We start from the raw sequence: 20,497 nt of genomic DNA, 5'->3' as shown, positions 1-20,497 counted from the left end.
TTATTAGCTAAAAATTATCTGCATAGACAGTGTAGGAATCCAAGCACGCCTATTGATGTGCAGTTTTCAGCTCCTATAGACCACTGTAGTTTGCTCTTGCAGTCAGCAATGAGAGCGAAGCACGCTGCAGAGACGCTGCAGAAGCTGGAAACAGGCTTGGTACAGCCACAGCCCTGCACCCTGCTGAATGACCTGTGCCCTGAACATCCTCTCTGCCTTTGTGACACATCCCCTATGTGCACAGACGTATCCAGGAAAAAAACCTCTTATAGCACAGATGTGCTCAGACTTTTCTGATTAAACAGCTAACCAGAAGTGCCTGTAGAAAACTGCATTTTAATAGAATGTCATCGGAGGGACAACTTTTACCCAGAATGAGAATTCACACTACAAAAAAGAACCTAAAAATCACCACCAGCAAAAAAAAAAAAAGACTAATCTGATAAAATGTCAAACACAGAGATAGGAAGACTGAAAGGGCAAGGTTTTTTTCCTAATGCACACTCAAATTCCCATCCTGGGCCAGCAAGTCCAAACCTATGATAACTTGGACAAACATTACAGAAGTTTTCATTCTAGCACTGAAAGTCCATTTTCAAAAATGGCTTACTTTTTGCAGGAAGCTAACCCCAAACCCTATTTCTCTAAGGAAAAAAAGCTATCTCATATCCAACTAAATGTTTTACTTGGAAGTCACTGGTCAGTCCAAAGATTGGCTGAGCTATGGCCGTGCAGCTAACCTGTCTGTCAGGGTCTGCCCCAGCTTCCAACAGGCTTGCATCACAACCAATCTGACCATCAGAGCACAAACCATAAGATTTATTTCTGTTCAATGCAGTAAGAGCTAGCATACTGAACCTTACTGCAGGAAATAGACCCCTATCAGCTATGAAGCCCATATTCAAAGGACAGAATGTACCTTAAACAAATATTTCTTAAATTGTAATTTTGAAGCATTCCTGCTTTAAGTTTACCCTCATGTTTTTATAATTACATGACTCAAGACTTGCAAGACAATATTTAAATCAACCAAGCCACCTGAGTAAATACTGCATTTGTGAGATTTTGTTATTCCTACCAGCATTTGTAGTAGTTAAGGATTTGAACACCATTGTGTCCTGCACTATTGAAGCAAAATAGTATCTGGTATCTGTAACAGCAAAAGGAAAGATTCAGGATGAAAAAAGCCAGTTTGAAAGCTGAGGAGTACCAAAGGAGGAAGATGGGGACAAGTAGAAGGAGGAAGGAGAATACAGAAAGGTCTCACTTAACACTGACCTCCACAGTGGTCAGATAGACAGGTTCTTTTAGTATGCTGCTAAATTAAAAGACAACTGCTGAGCTATCAAACACATAGTAATAAAGATCTTGAAAATCTCTGCTGACCTAATTACTTTCACTTGGATGTACTGAATGTTCCTGATTAGCAAACAATTTGATCAGGTTCAATTTACATTGCAGGCAACTACTAGCACCAGCTCAGTTCTCAAACAGAATTTGAACATAACTTTATTTTCGTTATCGGTGTCACAGAAACAGAATAGGTGAACTATAAATATAAATAGTATAAATAAATATAACTGCAATTTGAAAAAAAAATCCAGCATGATTAAGAATAATTGTGGTTAGATGCTGAAAATTTCTCAGCAAACTGAAATTTCATAAACTAGGTATTGGTTGTTTTGTTGATTTTCTTGAAATAACATTTTTATTTCAATAAAGCACTTCCTGCATACTACTGGCATAGAGGATGTTGCCTCAGGAATTGCAGAAGAACTCAAGTTGGGCTTGTCTTGGAACAAAAGTTCCCTTATTTTACTAATAAGAGATGTTGCCTCAGGAATTGCAGAAGAACTCAAGTTGGGCTTGTCTTGGAACAAAAGTTCCCTTATTTTACTAATAAGATTTAAATAGCTAGGGTTAATTCCATTCCAGAAGATGAAGGGACATTTCCTCCATTCCACATAAGCATGAAATTCTACAACCAATTTTCAACTGTCTTTCATGCATTCTCATAAAAATGATGATCTTATCAAAGACTATTTCATAGCTGAGGTAGTATTTGAAAAAGCCCCAAAGCAAGAACCATGAAAGACAGCAGCTTTTTTAATGATGCTCAAATCAGTGTCAAGGAGTGTAATTTTGCACCTGGATTTATTGCATCAGTTCTGATACTGTAGAAAAGCTGGTCAGAGTTCCAGAGTAATGAATGACCTCTGCAATAAAAGCAAAGGTTCAGCTTCTTGACTTAATGGCTATCTTTCCAGAAATCCACTAAAAATTCCCTAATATTTCTTTTCATCCATTCTAATAAATAATCTATATATTAATCCTTTTAAAGCACACATCTGTATGAGATCCATCACCCAAAAATATTCTATGTACTAAAACTTTAACAAGACTTTACTACAAGAAATTAAGAGGTAGCTGAGCAAAGACACTACTCATTTTTAATTTACTCTCCTGCTTGGGTACACACCAAGCTAAGCCAACATCTCTGTTTGCAGCCGGGACCATACACAACCAAGGGGTCTCTTTTATTTCACAATATTATTGGAGCATTATTAACTCAATGCATCAGGAATAAAAGAAGTTTAAATTGTTTCCTGAGTTCTCATCAATGGATGCCTTGGCTGCAGTGTCACTGCCAAACATTGCTTTCTTTCCCACTAGTCCCTCTGCTCTTCTCCCACACTTTTTCCATTGCCATTGCTCCCACTTGCTTTTGGCTGCTGTAGTGATGGAGAGATTATAAACTGATGGTCATTGAACAAGCAAGCAGCACATTCCTTTTCTATGGAGAAAGGACAGCTTATGGGTTGTATCTTAGATGACTTATTACTGATTAAGAGGTGCTGCACGGAGGATTTCTTCCACGTGAAGTATTATTGCACTTGAGTATGTAGCCAGGGAATATTTAATTTCCTTTTTTTGTTTTTCTTTAGAGCAATTACCCAAATGTTAATATCTTTTGCTGCTGTAGTTACTTCATTAGATTCTCCTGGCCAAACACCTACACAGGCTAGCAAATAGCAGAACAAGAATGAAGCATCTGCTTTTCTGTTTCTCCTCTTCACATTTTGTCTGTTATTTCCTGAAGCTGTTTGTGCTGCACTTAAGAAATGGGTAGAGTTCACCAGAAAGCAAACAAATCAATTACTGAATGTTCTAGTCAGACATTAGAGAACTGAAAAAAACATACATTCTTTTCCTGTACTTCTGACTGGGCAGAGATACTCATGGTAATTTTTGTTAATGATAAGTTTTTCATGGTAACTTCTTATAAAACTAAGCCTTGAAGCTTAGCAACTGATCAGAGCTGTGAGTCACAACATTGTAAAGAGGAATGTACCTCATTATAGCCACAGCATGAATGGAGGACCTAACTCATGAGGTAAGCAAGGTCAAGGAACATAAGAGCATAGAGTCAGGAAGAATTTATTTTAAGGATTTTCATGGGAGGTTAAATTGGTCCTATTCATAGGAAAAAAACCAACACAAAAAGTCTTGCCTTGTCTAACTGATAGAATCTCTTTCCAAAACTAGCTGATTTCATCTAGGCCAAATACTGGCATGAACAAAGTTCTCTGTAGAACTGATTTATAACATAACTCTTGTCACATAAATACTCAGAAGGCACTTTTTTTCTCAAATAGGAGGTGTGAATACAAGATGGAAAACAGACTAAAGGAATACATTTGTTATTGACATACAAATGCAGACAGAGATGTCACACAGAAAAAATCAAATATACCACACTTACTGAATGTAATTGGCTTTAAAATCACTTTTGCTATAGGAGTACTTAGATTAAAACAGAATCTAGAAATCCCACTGCTTTAATAACAGATAAATAATTTTGCAAGATCTGGGACGAAAACCTTCCAGAGAGAACCAAGAGGTAAAGGAATTGCGAAGAGAGCCTCATTTATCTTCTTCCCCCTTCTCCAATGTCCTTGAGCTTTTTTTAACTTCTGTTCTCTGCTTCTTTTATAAACTGCCTAATCGTCCTGGTGAAATGACATTTCTATCCAATTCAAGAACAGATGTGGTTTTACCACAGTGCTTTACCCTCTTCAACTCATGTGGCAAGTAAGAATATTCAAACAGGTGTTTTGCACAGACACAGAGAGATACAAGAGTCATCTATGCACCCATTTTCCTTACTTGACTTCATAACTAACAGATTATTTTGTGTAATAGAAATTCTGTCTTTATGTGCAACTCCTTAATGAAATATGTACCAAAATACACAGCTGCATAATTTCTACATACACTGGCAAGTATGCACTCTGTAATCCATAGCCATTGCTAATGCAGGTATCCAAATATGTCTGTATTCCCGTTAGTATGGTGGGGTGTGGGGAGAAAGAGCAGGAAAAGAACATTATTTTTCAAGTCCTATTCTGTAGAAATTAGGTCTATAAAATCAGATTATAATGTGTAGCAATTCTGATACTCCACTTGTGATCAAGTAGACCTTTCCTTTTCTATATGCACTAGTACAACAACCTGGAGGCAACTACAGCTAAAACTTTCAGGAGAAAACAATTTTTGTAAAAGTAACTAAACAGTGCAGAAATCTAAAAAGTCAGAATCATGAATCTTGGATCTTAATCATGAATCCAAAGCCAACCACCATACAACAGATTTCAGTTTAAAGCTGTGTCACAGAAACTGAAAAACAGAACTCTGTAAGCTAATTGCAGGAATGTTGGTTTATTACCCACCGTAGCTTCTGGTTATACTGCTTGACTTTTTCTAGTGAGGCAGCATTAATCTGAGCTTGAAATTCTTCCACTGAGACACTGTCTCTGTAATAGTATCCTTCCATGCTCTCCAATGCTGCGAAAAGAGAAAGGAGAGTGGAAAAGAGAGAGATCAGTATTAAATATTTAGTAATTGCCCTCTTTGTAGTTTTGTTCACCCACAAGTGAATTACTTTTTAACCCTGAGGCTGTGACCTACTGTGAATCGCTGAGCTGTTTCCATATGCCATCAAACTCATACAGATCTCTGTTAAAAATTTCATTTACAAGAAAAAATTATATTTCTTGCCCTGTGGAAAATATAAAGGAGAGCACTAATTTGAGTTCCTTTGCTCTAATTAAAGTATTCCTGCCTTTTGAATGCAAATGTGAGGTTTAATTCTGATATATCCTGGAAGAAAACAGCAGACTGAGTTGGGGTAGAGGAAATAAAGGATCAATGTGACTTTCACAGAGGAAGACATAATAACTTCTCATGAAGCCTGATTTTGAGAGATGTGGAGCACCTCAGAGATGTGGAGCTCATTACCTAGAGGTTCCCGTCGTTACACCCACTGATAACGTGAATGCTTTCTTCTATATCAACTAAAGCAAATTTTGCTGTATCTCTGAAAATGGCCTAGAAGTTCCTTTTCAAGGTAAGTGAAGTAAAATACTTGTCTGAGTCCACCTTCGCTGCATTCATTTCACCAATAAAGGATGAATATTGCTACAAGAACTCAGGAACTAAACAGAAACTTCAATAAAAGAATTCTCATGAAAATTTGGACTGAAAATATTAAGATCTTCATATTAGGAGGTCAACCACATTAAAACACAGACCTCAAATCTTGGTGAAATATGATTTTTTTTGGGAAGAAGCATTAAAGGCTTTACAATTAGGAACACTGCCACTTTAGAAATCCAAACACATTCTAAGAACTCATCACCCCATCAGAAAATGCAAGCCATAAGCAGAGTTTTCATGGAAAAATGCTGCTGCCTTACAGCTTCAGCTGCACATGGAATATTAATTCTGCTTGTATTGCTTAATATGACCAGTTAATAAATAATTCATTCATTGTGAAAGAACATGCAAATTGCAGTCCCCGTCTGTGCTTTCACAGTTTGTAATTCTACTTCTGTGCAAAAAATATTAAGTTTCAACAGTCAGACTTGATTCTTCTTTCGTTCTAAGTCACTCCAGAAAGCTCAAACAAAAATATCCACTGAACTCAATTTACAACACCATGTTAACACAAACAGAATTGATAATCCCTACTGCTTATTTTACTGGCATGAAGTTGGTTTTATTCAATAAGATTATCCAACCAGGAAACTCAGTCATCTGTGAGGGCTGGCAGGAGCACAGAGTTCTCAGAGCTCTGCCTCTGTGGGGCCACGCTCACAGGTGCAGGCAGGGACTCCCAGGCTCTCTGTGCTTTACCCCTGCCCTCTCTGAAGGGTTCAACTTTTTTTTACCCAGTAGATTAGAAAGTGCTCTTGTAAGGAAGCTTTGCTTAAAAAAATGTTTCCTATGGCATTCTTCAATCCAAGATAGGATATTATGGTCTGAAGGCACAGAATTGGGAAAGCAACCTGGAAGAATGGGTGGAATCAATGGGTAGCAGCTACTGGGACATGGTCTGCCCTACTGTGCAGCCTGAGCAGAGCATCACAGCTATCTCTGCTGTTCAGTGTCTTCATCACTGACATGCAGGAGGTAAGACAAGTTTGCAGCTGGTGCCAAACTGGGACAAGCAGTGGACTGGATCCAAGTGCAGGGCCACATAAAGAGCCAGGCTCTTCCCAATGGTACAAACTGACAACCCACACAAATTGAAGCGAGAAGCATTTCAACTCAATTGAAAGAAAAACCTTTTTCACCACTAGGGCAGTCAAGTAGAGTAAGAGGCTGCCCAGGAGGCTGTACAGTTTCTGTCCCTGAGTGCTGGCAAGATCCTAGGTGTTAGACACCCAAGCCACCTGGTTTCATGCCACAGCTGTTGCTCTTGCAAGTGGGAGGTTGGAACAGAGGTCTCCTGAAGTTCCTCCCAATCTGAATTATTCTAACACTCTATGAACAACTAAAAAAAATTTCAAGCTATACATAATAAAGATACTATGTAACAATTTTAAATAAAAAAGAATTTTAATTTTAAATAGTGTCTTTAAATTTATTGTCATGATCTTAAGTCTAACATAGGAAATACAGAAATTTAAATGCCAATAGCAATATTTCAACAGCCCCAGCCCTGCAAACCAGGATCCTTTTGAATTTGTACACACTTGGATATGTGGTTGAACAAAACTGGTTTTTACAAATGGAGAGATAGATAATGCAGCCTGGGTAAACAACAAAAACATCCAAAAATATTATAGTGCCAATCATGTAATCAAAAAATACTATAGTGCCAATCATCAAATAAATTGACTTGTAATTTTAGGCATGGTATAACACTCAGAATAAACACAGAGATAAACAGTCTGATGTGCACTGACCTGTGCCTTTGACAAAGTACACCAAAAACATGATTTTCTAGATGTTCCATTTGAAAGTAACATCAACCATTGTATTTTAGGCAGGAAACAACTTACCTATGTTTAGATTGGGGGAGCAAAAATTCACTTCACAAAGAAATTTAAGTATGATTTCTACATTAGTAGCTAATGAATTTCACTTACAGATGGGAATCCACTGAGTTACTTTGATGGCAGGTCAGCCAAACCTCATAGAAAATAAGTGAAAAATAGAATCCCAATACACTCATTAATGAGGTAAAAAAAACCCTCAAAATAATAGTTTTTACAGTGGGATTTAAAGACTTATCCAGGACTACTTACTCTTGGAGTCCAATGGACTATTTTAGAGGATGATCATTGAAAATTAAAGGCATCTGATATGATAAAGAAAGAAGAAACTTTCCATTCTACTGAAAAATATTAAGCAGATGTAAACACTTGAATGGATCCTTATCCTTTTCCTTTAGCTGACTACAGATATGCTTATCCTAAGAATCAAATTTTTTTGGGCTATTGGAAACAGAAGTGGAAAAAATTTTGCTTAATAAATCCTGTAGCACACCAAATCCCCTCCCCAGTCTAAAAAAACCCCAGTATTTCCAGGAATTCAGCTGAACCAAGGTACTTTCTGTTCTCTCTCAAGAGCTTTTTTTTGTCTACTCGACTGAAACTTGCCTCCTGCTCAGTGTTCTCGTTTCTCCCTATGACTGAAATCAATCTATTCAAAAGAAAACCACTGAAGTCTTCATTAGTTTGTTTAAAAATCTAACTCCAGGGATCTTATTTTCTAAAAAATTGTGCATTTTAACTCTATAGTAAGTTCAGCTATTTATTTATGTTTCTGTGCACTATTTTCTTTTATATTCTCCTTGTCTATCAGAGACCAAGCTCCACTATATAACTTCATTTGTATGCCTGACTTCTGCCTATTCCACAGAGACCCTGGAAGCCTCTCACAAGGTGTGGAGTATTTTCAGCTCCCTGTGAAATCAGAGGCAGCTCAGGGCAATCAGCAGTTCACATTCACCATTTCAGTGGAGCAAACTTCACACTCCTGATGACTGTAATGACACTGCAGCTAATGCAGGCTGCCTGGAATTTATGAACAGTCTGAGCATCAGTGCCACCATTCCTCACTTTGTAATGTCTGCAGAGAAATAACTACATAAGCCTGAAAATGCTATTTAACTCTTCATAACATTTTCAGGAGACAGAATTCTCAGGGGGATAACAATTTAGTCCTCAAATGTGAGGTAATGGGAAAAGATTACAATAGGATTTGAAAAGCAAAACACTTTTAAGAGCAAGTTTCATGGTCTGACTATTGTCCATTAATGGCTAAAAAGAACAAAACAATGTTGATAAATGAAGATTCACTCTTTGTGGTTGGAATCATGTAACTGGCATAAACTTAGAAATTTATAACCATGCCTCTATTTTTTATTACAGACATCCGAATTTCTTCAATTTACATTTTAATTCAAAGTCCTCAATAAATGCTCACATTAAGCAATATCTAAATATAAGCATTGTACTCTTATGATGACAGAGGATTCAAATCAGAGTAAATAAGTGGGAGTTTAAAGGGAGTTAGCTATTACGTGAAAAAAGCAGGGCAGGGTGAATTTAAACTCAAGTTACCTTGTGAAAAAAGTACTGGGTGGATTTTAAACCCTCCTCCATTCTTCAGCCTTTGTGGAAGCTGTTCAAAGTGGTAACCATCAAGGTAGAAGTAAACTTTCAGTGTTTGCCGGCTTCCTTCTGCTTGGTATGTGATTGGTACATCTAAAAATACAGTCAGTGTTACAATTCATTGTAAGCAGTGACACCTTCCTTTCCAGAAACTGCTGCACACAAAATTCATGCACTTAGATTAAAAAAATCACTGCAGACACAACGTTCAGTATTTTTCATTACACATTTTTTCCATAGATGAGTCTCCAAGTTGAAAACAGTAACAACAAACATAGTGACTTGTATTAGTATTATTATTACATAGTTTTTTTACTGTGAGCATAAATCACATTGTACCTAAATGGTAAAGATTACAAAGGAACATTTTCACTACTTATGGCAGTAAGAAAATACTTCTTTTCTCTTATAGATTATGCAGAATCATCACTGAAAAAAAAATTGCCAGTTCTTGACTAGTGTGAACATAGTCAGAGTGGCTGTGGTGGCAGCATTTAAACCAAAAGAAAACACAGAATTCATTACAATCCTTGAACACATGGCGTTCCTGTTTATTAGCACAGACATCTCAGTTGAAAGATCCTGCAAGATGAACAGTTCATGACATAGGTGCAGCATTAACTCCACATTAGGAGGCCCTCCTGGAACTGCATTTCCATGTTGGTACTGGATTTAGCAGAGCTTCTTTCAGAAAACACTCTGAGCAGGGGCTGTACTTGAATCAAACCAAAATACCTATGGTCTTACACAGGCTAAATCCTACCTGACTATCAGCCCTGAGCTACTGAACTCTCCCAAGCAGAGGCAGCTTTGTGGAGTGGCTTTGTGTCTTCTGGTTTTGGTTATTGCAGAAGTTCTCTCCAGTGTGGTCTTAATCCAGTGAAGGAATTGTTTCAGAAGGGCTTGATGTGAAGCAGACATGCTTTCCTCCCTTCCCAGGGGACTTGTGAGACAGGGAAAAAATGAGGCCTTTTTGCTCACCAAGCAGAGTTCAGTGCAGGACAATATCTACTGGCTGAACATATATTAATAAAGGAATGGCTGAAAATGAGCAAAGTGTATGAACAGCAGACTGCAAAGACAGTCCTTTCCTGCTGAGTTGGGCAAGTTTTGTGAGGAAGGTTCAGGACCCTGATCATCTGCAGCAGCAAGTCTCAGAGAAAGCTTCTTGCCCAATTTAAAGGGATCCTAATAGTGCCTGTTCTTTCCTCTCAAGGAACTCTTCAAAGAGCCATTTATTTTTCACACAAGAAAATGAAATGTGGTTTATGCTTCTTTGTCTCATATCAGCTGCGTTTCCCTACCAAGACCTTCCAGCTATTTTTACACGCTTCTTCAACTACAGCTTGGTCTTCCAGGGACTTTCCTGATGCAGTCACATACTCCCAATGTTCATACTCCCAAAATTCAGCTAAGCAAACAATTTTGCCCCCAGGGTTACTGACATTGCCAGATAATGATTCTGCAGTGTCACCAATGATAGCACTATTTCAGCACATTTAGGAGTATCAGGAGAGGTATACATATTTTGTGTAATTCCAAGTTGTATAAGATTCTCTGTGGGAGGTGATGTTCTAGGAACTAAAAATGTTACAAAACCAGTAAAACTCATACATTAATTACTCACTTGCAACTAGTGGTTCTGGCTCTGATTGTCTGAAGTAGAAAGTAACTTTTTCCAAGTCAAACAATGCAACCAATGTATCTTCTAGCATAGCTTGCTCATCAGCCTAAAAAAGGCAAAATAAAAATTGGAAAGGTCATCTCAGCCAGATGTTTTCCCTACCAGAAATAATATAAGAGAGCAGAACATAAAATTAACTACAGAGTGTTGCACAACATTTCACTGCTGCAGCATATAACCTATTTAACTCCTAGATGAGGTAAATATATTGGTTTCTATTGGCATTTTCCATTTTTTACTCATTCAGGATTATTAAAAATAATTTTATCACATCATATAGTAAATTAATAGGTAACTTATAGCTACCATTATTTCTCATGGTTTTTTTTAATCGCGTCATTCTGTCTTTATTCTGTAAGACACCAGATTTTAGCACCTTGTCTTGCCACCAGGTTTATCATGTAAAGCAATAGAAGGGAAAGGTGAAAACTATAATTTTTTAGCAATTTTCTTCTAAAATTTCCATAGCTTTAGGATTTCACTATAAACAACCTATAAGAGTTTATTATGTCCACTCCAAGCACCAATAATTGAACCAAAAGCTCAGAGAACTTACAGCTCAGGATAACTTGCACTTCACCTGCAAAACTCAAGGCACAAATCAAGTACATAGATGTGCCAATATTCTGATTTGCACCTATAGTTCACTCTGTGTACCCCTGAGCTAGAGATAGTTAGGGAGATCCAGGATTTCTCAAGACATTTAACTGAACCTTTAAAAAGGAAAATAGTAATCTACAATTATGTTTATCTTGAGTTAACTGTGCAGACCAATTATGGCTTAAATCAATAATCACTTAAAGTAATTCTATTCCTTATACAGCCCTCCCCTGGCTCTTTAGATTAGCAAGAGCCAAAATGAAATCAGAATCATGCATTTTTCCCCCTCTAAGAACTGAAACAGTAGGATGGCAAAGAATAATAAATAGCTGTCCATAAATTGACACTAAATTATAGTTTACAGAATGACAGAACAGAATAAAAACCCCCATTATTTTCCCTGATCTATATAGTGAAATAGCATTCTCCCTTGTATTTATGAAAAAGCAAATCTGCTAGAAATATCTTGTCTTCTGTTCAATTTATGAAGTCTATGGACAGAGTGATTTTGTCAGCAGAATAGCCTGAATTCCATAGAGCAGCGTGGGAAACTCTTGCACAACTGCTCATTCTTTGCTGAGCTCTGGCCATAATGAGTGTAACTTCCTTCAAATACCCTTGTTTAAAATAACACAGATCATTTGTAAGCCAAATAGTGCTGAGAAGGTATTGAAAAAGCTGCCTTTAAATACAATTCCCTTGTTTAAGAGCTGTTAGGCAGAAAAGGCTGAGCTTTATTCTCAATTGGACAATGCATACTGCAGATATCTGATTATGTGAAAATAGTTGAGCAGCACACATTTTCACTACAATGGAAATCACTGCAATCTGCAGTGAAAAAAATATCATTATTCAGAGCTGTAAAGACAACAATTGCTTTGTGGTAACACAACAACAAAGCACAAGGAAAACATTAGACAGACACCAAAGGAATTTACTTTTGAGCTCTAGGTATTGCACCACCTGCTGCTACTACAAGTTGTCAAAAAGCACCCAGGACTCAAGACATGAGTCCAAGCTTCCCAGACAGTGACTTCTTCATATGCTCCTCCTGTGGACAAAGAGTTCCCCTGTTTCTCTGAGGCCCTGATATATCTGTTTCTAAGCTGCACACACCCATGCAAACCCATGTACCACAGATGCCTGTGAGGGAGTTGGTCACACTGGCTCTGCAACAATAGCATAGATTAAGACTTTTGATTATGATTTAAAAATACCTTTATTTGTATTGGTTTTTTTCTGCTTCTAAGGTTTCTTATGACAATTTGTCAGCAATTTGCTGCTAAGACAGACAAGGAGAGGAAAGAACATCTTTGATATTAAGAACATTGTCTGTTATTTACGTTTATTTTTAAGGAGCAACTCCAGAGGTGGACCAGATTGTCATGGAAAAGGCTACACAGACTGTTTCACAGTTCCTCTGGTTAGCAGGAACCAGTCTAGTGTGAGAAGCATCTTAAATAGCTAAAGAAGCACTTTGGATAACTGAGGATTAAGGGACTACAAAGCCATGTCCCATTTTTAATTGTTTCTTAAGCCATGGCTCTTTGCCAAGCCTTGTGAAGAAACAGTCAATTTCCAATTACTGTGACAGGCTACAAGGATTTTCAATATGACAGGAGCAAAACAGACCAGTTTACTCCTTCAACTACTATACATCTACAGTTTTTAGGGAAAAGGGTAATAAAATTACCTAAAACAGGTTATTTTATTCATCTTGTATTCTAGCTAATTGCAAAATGAAGTTCTGCTTATCACCCAATACTACATTCAATCCCAGGGAACAGCTACAACAGCAGTGGGGAGCCAAGGGTAATCTCACTGTCTGTAACTCAAAGCAAACAGAATACTGCCTGTGTGGAAAACTTATTTCCCAGATCATAGCCAAGCTGTAATTATCTGTATCAGATCCCAAATCTGTAAGTATTGGAATTGTAACTTTTCCAAATAGCAGCTAAGGACCTAGATTAGCAAAAAGGACACAGAAAATCAGATTTACATCTGAAACTATTTAACCATGTCCCTGGCTCAGGGAATGACAAGGGGCTCTGACCAAGCATGAGACATGAGGAGCCTTACCAGGTTTGGAGAGAGCAGGGACTGGAAATGGAGGAGAAGACCTGCACTGGCAATCTGTTCCAACCACCTTCTGCTGGCCTCCAGGGTCTCCATTTCATACTCTTTGTTGTTGTCAAACATCTGATTTAAGGCCACCATCAGCTGCTCCGAGAAGGCACAGACTGTGGCCACCAGGCTCTGACAGAAGACCATGTCTCTCCTCAGCTGTATCTCGCTGTCTGCAAGGGGTAAAAGCCAAAGGCAAAGTTAAACAGGAGATTACTTAACAGCAAAGAAGCTAGGCTGGAATTCCTCATCTAAAACCACATCATTTTTATGTCAAGCAATTTACAAGTTTACAGCCTAATGTTATCTCTAGTTAATAGTACTCCATGACCCAGTTTGCCACTTTCCTCATTAAAATATTATGTTATAATTCTAAAATTGCATATGAGTGTATTTAAAATCTAGAATGTAAAGTATTTCTTTATAAACAATGTACCTTTCTCTCCTAGATTTTAACGTACATGCCATAAATTCTATGTACTTTTAATGTCACAGGACAATGCAGGCAAGTCAGACCTCTTTGCTGCAATGTGAGAGCAAGCTGGGCTCACAAACATTTACTTTCCACCAGAAAGCAAGGACAGTCAGAAGCTCTTAACATGACTGCATCATCTGGCCTATTCCACAGCTACCAGCTGGGGAGGGCAGATGAAGGCTGTCTGCTGGAAAGCACAGCATTGCTACCAGAACACAATCCATCCAAATAAAATTTATATGAATGTGAATCTATAAAATAAGTACAGAGCAGCATCACATATCCAGGAAACAGCAGAGATTTATGGTGCCAAGAAAGTCCAGAAAAGGTGTGTTGGTAGACAGCTATGGAACATTAGCAGGTGATTTAAATTAGGGACTAGCTACCCTACCAATCTGAAGAGCATGGGTATAAGATTAGCTAAAGGTCAAAAGAATTAGAAAGGGAAATATATTCCCAATAAAGAACAAAACTGTGATGATAAATATTCAGCGCTTCTTTCTCATCCTCTTTTCTGAAGGTCTTCAAGTAATTTTATCATTAGAAGCTGTTGGGCAAACATCAATCACAATGGTACAGGTAGACTTAATCTTTCTCAGAGCAAGAGAAGCAGATCAGCTGATACAGAGGTCTTTCTGAAGCCTAAAATATTCGTCTCTGCTACTAGATTGCTCTGCCTCTAAGAGGCTCAGGTTCTTTTCCAACTTTTCTATGGAGCTGACAAGAATTCGGATGACTGGGTAAGTCAGCAAAAATTACTCAGTAGTAACAAAGTTACTACCAAATTAAAAAATGTGCTTTCTGGACTCCAAATATTTCTCAAAGTAACCTCGTTCTGTCTATTTTCCTCTAAGATCTTCTTCAGTCTTTTCCTCAGCTACTGATAAAAGTGAAAATTCTTTTGCTAGCATTTCTATTCTATTTGACAGTTTCTCAGAACCTTGGAAATATTTTCCATAAATGGCCACATCACTACTGTTTATGCATTAAGACTCAATAGTTTTTGTTGTTGTTGGATTTTTTGGGTGTTTTTGGTTTTTTTGGTTGGTTTTTTTTTTTTTTTTTTGATTGTTCAAATCAACCTCTCTGCCTCTCTCAAGTTGTGCAAATCCAGAATAGAGATTTTCGTCTTTAAAAACTACACACATCTCCAGCTTCAAAAATCCCACTGGCTTCTCCATGGTCAAAAAATGTTCCAATATTCCAACAGTGCTCAGGATTTGAGCCCAACACACATTGTTTTCTCACTTTGCTGAATTTTATCTCTTTCTTTCTAACAGCAGCTAGCTTCCTCTCTATTTCCTGCTTTTGAAGCAGCCCTCCTGTGTCTCAAACACATTTCTGAATCTCATTTAATACTACTTGAACATCAGATACTGAATACAAGAGCACTTTGGGGTCCTTTTTTTTTTATAAAAATATTTTATATAAAATAAACTAGACAGTTTACCAACTTATAAAACGACATAAATAACGAAAACTACTTTTAAAAAACCAAGTCTAGGACAGTTTTTTTCAACTCACTTTGTATTTTAGGATGAATGAGAAGTTAATAAAAACTTTTCTAATATTTTGAAGAAATCTGACAACAAAGAAAGGTTATAATCCCCTTTATAAAATTGTTCTTATATGCCATAACAAAAATAATTAAATCACGCATTCATGTAGTGAAGTAAGATGGTCAAAAGAATGAGCTTTTACAGTTAAATTGGACTGCCTACTTGAACATTTAGGCACCTACAAACTGTAGGGAAACTTGTTCCATAGATGATATTTTTAAAATACTGATTCAGTGACATTAATTTTGCAGACACACATCCCTGTTTTGTGTATTTTAAGCTATATGCTGTATGGCAAGATAGAAGAATTAATACAGAGAATAATCAGAGTCCTTCCAGAAAGGAGGAACTTAACTATTCTCTAAAAATAGATAAAAGGAAAGACATGGGTTAAAATAGCAATATAAATCTGGAAACAGATGGGAATGAAAAGAAAAACAGCAAATAAGGGAACGCCCAAAGAAGAAAGAAGAAAGACAGCTGAGAGAGACACTGTGCAAAAGCTGAGTGTTGAGTACTTACTTTATCTGCCAAGATTTAGAGTAAATGACCAGATAAGGTATTTTGCATTAAAAAAAAAAAAAAAAAAAAAAAGAAAGAATGTGCAGTGTTTGTTAAAAATATCTGAAACTGTTCTCCAGGAATCCTTACTCTAAACAGTGGGATGAAGTTGCTGATTATCAGGTTTTATCATATCTGAGATTTTCCCCCTTGATGTAAACACAGTATTCCTGTTCAAAAGCAAAAATGATCTCAAACCATCCACATTCACTTCCCTCCCTTCCAAAAAAAGCAAAATTACCTGTATATTCTAGAAGTGCCAAGAGTATTCGTGCCTTCACCTCTTAAAGAAAAAGAAGAAAATACTTTGAGGTTATGGTTAAAAGTGTTTTCAACAACATAATATTGCATTTACAATTTCTCATTTCACCAGCTTAACTCCAACTTCTTTCTAGGCAGTGCTGATTCATACCTGCAAAACAGTAATGAGTCTCAACTTCACTAAATTGTACATATGGCTTGATAAAAACTGGTAACAATCAAAGGCACCATCCCTGAGTAAGACATGTGAAAAGACAGCTGCTGTCTCAGAGCACATGTGTAGCAGCTGGCCAGACCAAGTCCAAACATGAAGAAATCCAGTCCCAAAACTTTGAAAAACAAGACTAGTTTTCACTGATTCTGACATTATCCTAATTATTTCTTCTCCTTCTCTTGTACTCTTTTGTTCACACCCAAAAATCTGAAATTATCCCTATTTTAATGTACATCAAAGCCTTTAGGAAAAATACAACAGCATTTTCACTTTACTTCCAGCCTTCAGAATTTTATTTTTCTCCAAAAATGTCTTTTCACTTCACAATCTATGAAGTAAAAAAAGTACAAATTCAAAAAAAAAAAAAATCCTAATTTACACTGTCAAAAATGTGGGTTTATCTCTCTTTACACTTCCCCCACCCCCCCCCCCGCCCCTTTATTTTTTCCTTGGAGGGGGCTGTTTGTCAAAGGCTGCAGGCAGGCTGAAGGGAGTGCACTTTATGTACCAGGGCACAAATTTAAATATGTTAACCAGTGCTGCAAGACACAGGAAGGTTAAAATCTGCCCTAACCTCAGAGAGTGCCAAACTTCCAGCACATCAGTTGTTCTACAGGTACTACCTGGAGGAATACAACACTAGTTCACATGCTTTCCCATCTTCCCAAACCTTCTTTCCCACACCCAAGTTTCTCTGCAGTCCTATTCAAAGCCCTGTTCAGGGCACAAGCAGGGCTGAAATTGGCTATAAGAACAATAATATAATTTGGTAGAACAATAACATAACTTGGTAATGTATTTTTCCCTATACTGTTACTGCCACAGTATCTCAAATTCAAACACCCAAGCATTAAAAATTACTAGTTATTCCCGAAAATTCCTGGTTCTAGGTCATTGCCTTAGCCTTCTGTCTTCTGAAAAAGCAAACACAGCCCCTTACAAAGATCAATAACCTGGTGTCTTGGAGTCCAACCACAACTCAGTAACTGAAAAGAGAGTGTGGAGAAATACAGCTTTTCTCTAAATAACTTAGATACATCCAGGCTATTACTTGCAGCTTGTTTTACATAAGATTTGTTGGACCTCTGAATTCACAAGAATTTGAGGTATCTATAAATAATGATTTCCTGCTTATGGGGAAACCACAGGACACTGCAACTCTGTTTTATCACTGCTATAAGTCTTCTGTGTTTCAAAATATTCCCACAGGCAAATGAGTATTTTTAGATGATTTGTCTATTTACCTGGGGTTAGAAGTGAACCTTGGATGTCAATCATTTGCTTTTCAACAAATAGTAAATGCTATGAAAGCTCTCATGGTGTATGGAAAGGAATAACTTCCTAGCAGTTACTCTTAGATCCTGATTTCTAATGCAAGATGCTTTCAGTTTCTTTTATTTTCAAATATTCTTTTGTACTTTATTTAAAAAAAAAAAACATGTTATTCTGCTATTCTGATCAGGAAAGGCTACATTTTAGTTTTATTTTGTTTTTCACACCTGAAAATATTTCAAAAAGACAGATTTTGCACTGCATGGTTTATTATTTAAATTGAAATACATTTTTTATACCTTCAATAACCAAAAGGCTCCGTCACATCTCACTCCTAATTCAAAATAGATGAGAACTTTCTCAATTGCATCATATTTCCTGTTTAAACTTAAAATTACAGTGCTAGAAAAATAACTGCACTTCCTCATGTAGCTACATGACTAGCTGGCTAGAAATCTGGCTTGCTCCAGAACACTTCTTTCTTTGATCAAAAATCTTTCCTATTTTTTCTGCAGGAAAAAAGCAACTACAGAAAGTAGTTCCTTCTCTTTATTTTATTTATACCCTTCTGTTGTTGAGTCCCTTTCTTTCCATCCATCTTGTTCATTTCCCTGGTTCCTACTCCAGTCTTTTCCTCCTGTGCCTTGCAATTCTTGTGTTACATATCTCACACAGATTCACAATCAAGTGCCTACATTATTCTTCCTCTATTTGGTGGCTGTCCAATTCCTGCCCTGACTACTGCCCTCCCCACCAAAACCAAGTACTTCACCTTCAAAGATCTGCCTGTGCCAACAACTTATCTTCAGCTTTATTCTTCTAACAATTTACTGGGCCCAGTCAACCCAAGAAATAACTTAATTCTTTTCTTTAGTTACTTAGCCCCAGATAAATCCCCCTAGAACCTGCATATTACTTCAGAGAACTGTTCAATGCTAGCAACTAGATTGCCTTTCCAGGCTGGTCTTTACTGTAACCATTGAAATTTTTTCTTTCTCTAATGATATGATAAGGCAAATGAAACGAGACAAAGCAATGTCCAGCTATATTTTAATTTTACTGTCAAGGAAGGTTTGGTTGTGTTTTTTCTGTTTTCTTTTTTTTTCAATCTGTGGAAACCTTCTTGAATTTTTTTAGTAGTTCCCCAAATTCAAACACTACTAAACAGAAAACTGACAGACCAGAGCAATCATCCTCAAGGCATTCCGAGTTTTCCCATTTCATCATATTTATTAAACCAAGTAAATAAAAGGAATCTTAGTATCTAGGACCTAAAACATTTCATCTTTGTGAGGCTCCCATGTCTCCTGCTTTAATGCACTAATCAATCTAATCTAATAGATTCTGCAATGCAACAGAACAATGAATAAAAAAACTGAAACACCCGGTGAGACTTTTATAAAAAGAAAAATGAGTCAGTTTTCAATAAGAAGATGAATTTATTGTATTCATCCTTACTTTAGCACTGAGCAATAATGGTTAAGTATGTTTATAACAAATGGAAGTTTTAATTACATTTTTTTGCTCACAGTGAGTGAACTTGTACCTGTGGTCTCCTTTGACTACTTCCTCTTAGAAGAGAAAAATGCATCTGCTTTCCTCAATTACCAAAATATTGTCTTTTACTCAAAAACAAACCAGGAGATTCTTCTAAAATCATAGACATTGTTCTACTTATTCTCATAAGGCCACCTAAAAAGTCATATTAGGTGGCACCTTTTGGGTTTTTTTTTAAATCAAATAAGAGATAAGAGAGGAAATGGGGTGATGACTCTCAGTGCCATGTGTGAGGTTTTCAGCCATAAATAGCTCAGGGCAGTACTGGTGGCTCTCCCTGGTATCCAGGCCAGCTGTGAACACAATGCATGATGGCAAGACAGGAAGGAAGAAATCAGGAAATGAAGATACAAAGGGAAAATGGAGCTGTTAAAACATTATTAACCCCGCTTCTTGTTCATCTGATTTCAGTTAAATCCAGCTGCTGGTTGTTTCTCAGTACTGAGCTGAGTACAGTAAAAAACAATTTGTATATTACAAAGGGGCAGCAAGTAATTTGGACTTTGATGAACTCTCCTACAAAATTTTGAATAATCTCATCACAATATTGAGGGTATATGACCATTGCTAAAATGGGTTAGGTCAAATAATTCTATTCATGGGCAAACAAGTTCTGTGAAAATGGTCTGGTAAGCTTAGCTTCTGAAAGGGGCCAAGGAAGGACTGTTCACAACACATTTCCATTTCTCCTCAACTTCGAAAGAAACCCTGATTAATACTTGAAAATAATTTGGTTTAAGCTGAAGAAGGACCTCTACAAAAACAAAAAGGATTCAAAACTATTTAATAATTTTTCATTCAGTGACAGCCACCATTAAGCTAAAAGGAGTATTCTTATTATTGGATAGTCAACCCACTGTGATTGACTTCAAAAAAGAGACATTTATGTGGTTGTTTTTATAATTTTCTAACCCAGGGTCTGAAAATATGACGTATCTCCAATCAGAAATGCCAAGTCAGAGAGGGAAGACTTTGTTTTGTTTGGCTGGTTGGTTTTTGAAAGTTTATAATAATAAAACTTATCACAAAGTACTTTCCCATTGGTCTGATATTTAACAGTTTTCTTAAGGGACACTGTAGCAACTAGCCCACAAACAGAAAAAGCTAAACACACACACACACAAATAATTAAAAGCCAGTCCTAAGTTTTTGCTCCCACGCAGAACCTTAGCCTAGGCATTTTTATAAAAATAATCCTAACTCCTCATTTCTGTTTCTTTATCAAGC

General features: G+C 37.0%; 1 protein-coding gene across 1 annotated transcript in view; it reads right to left on the bottom strand.

Moving 5' to 3' along the window:
• The window catches only part of PREX2 (phosphatidylinositol-3,4,5-trisphosphate dependent Rac exchange factor 2), a 170,010-nt gene that overhangs the window by 38,453 nt on the left and 111,060 nt on the right, over positions 1-20,497 (bottom strand). Inside the window, exons 31-35 of the mRNA XM_050971175.1 lie at positions 16,208-16,249; positions 13,327-13,544; positions 10,591-10,693; positions 8,913-9,056; positions 4,731-4,845 (exon numbers count right to left, since the gene is read on the bottom strand). Coding sequence (XP_050827132.1) covers positions 4,731-4,845; positions 8,913-9,056; positions 10,591-10,693; positions 13,327-13,544; positions 16,208-16,249 — 622 coding nt within the window. The remainder of the gene's footprint in view (positions 1-4,730; positions 4,846-8,912; positions 9,057-10,590; positions 10,694-13,326; positions 13,545-16,207; positions 16,250-20,497) is intronic.

Source organism: Serinus canaria, chromosome 2, assembly GCF_022539315.1.
Source record: "Serinus canaria isolate serCan28SL12 chromosome 2, serCan2020, whole genome shotgun sequence".
In the NCBI taxonomy this organism is placed as follows: Eukaryota; Metazoa; Chordata; class Aves; order Passeriformes; family Fringillidae; genus Serinus; species Serinus canaria.
This window is presented reverse-complemented; position numbering and strand designations above follow the sequence as displayed.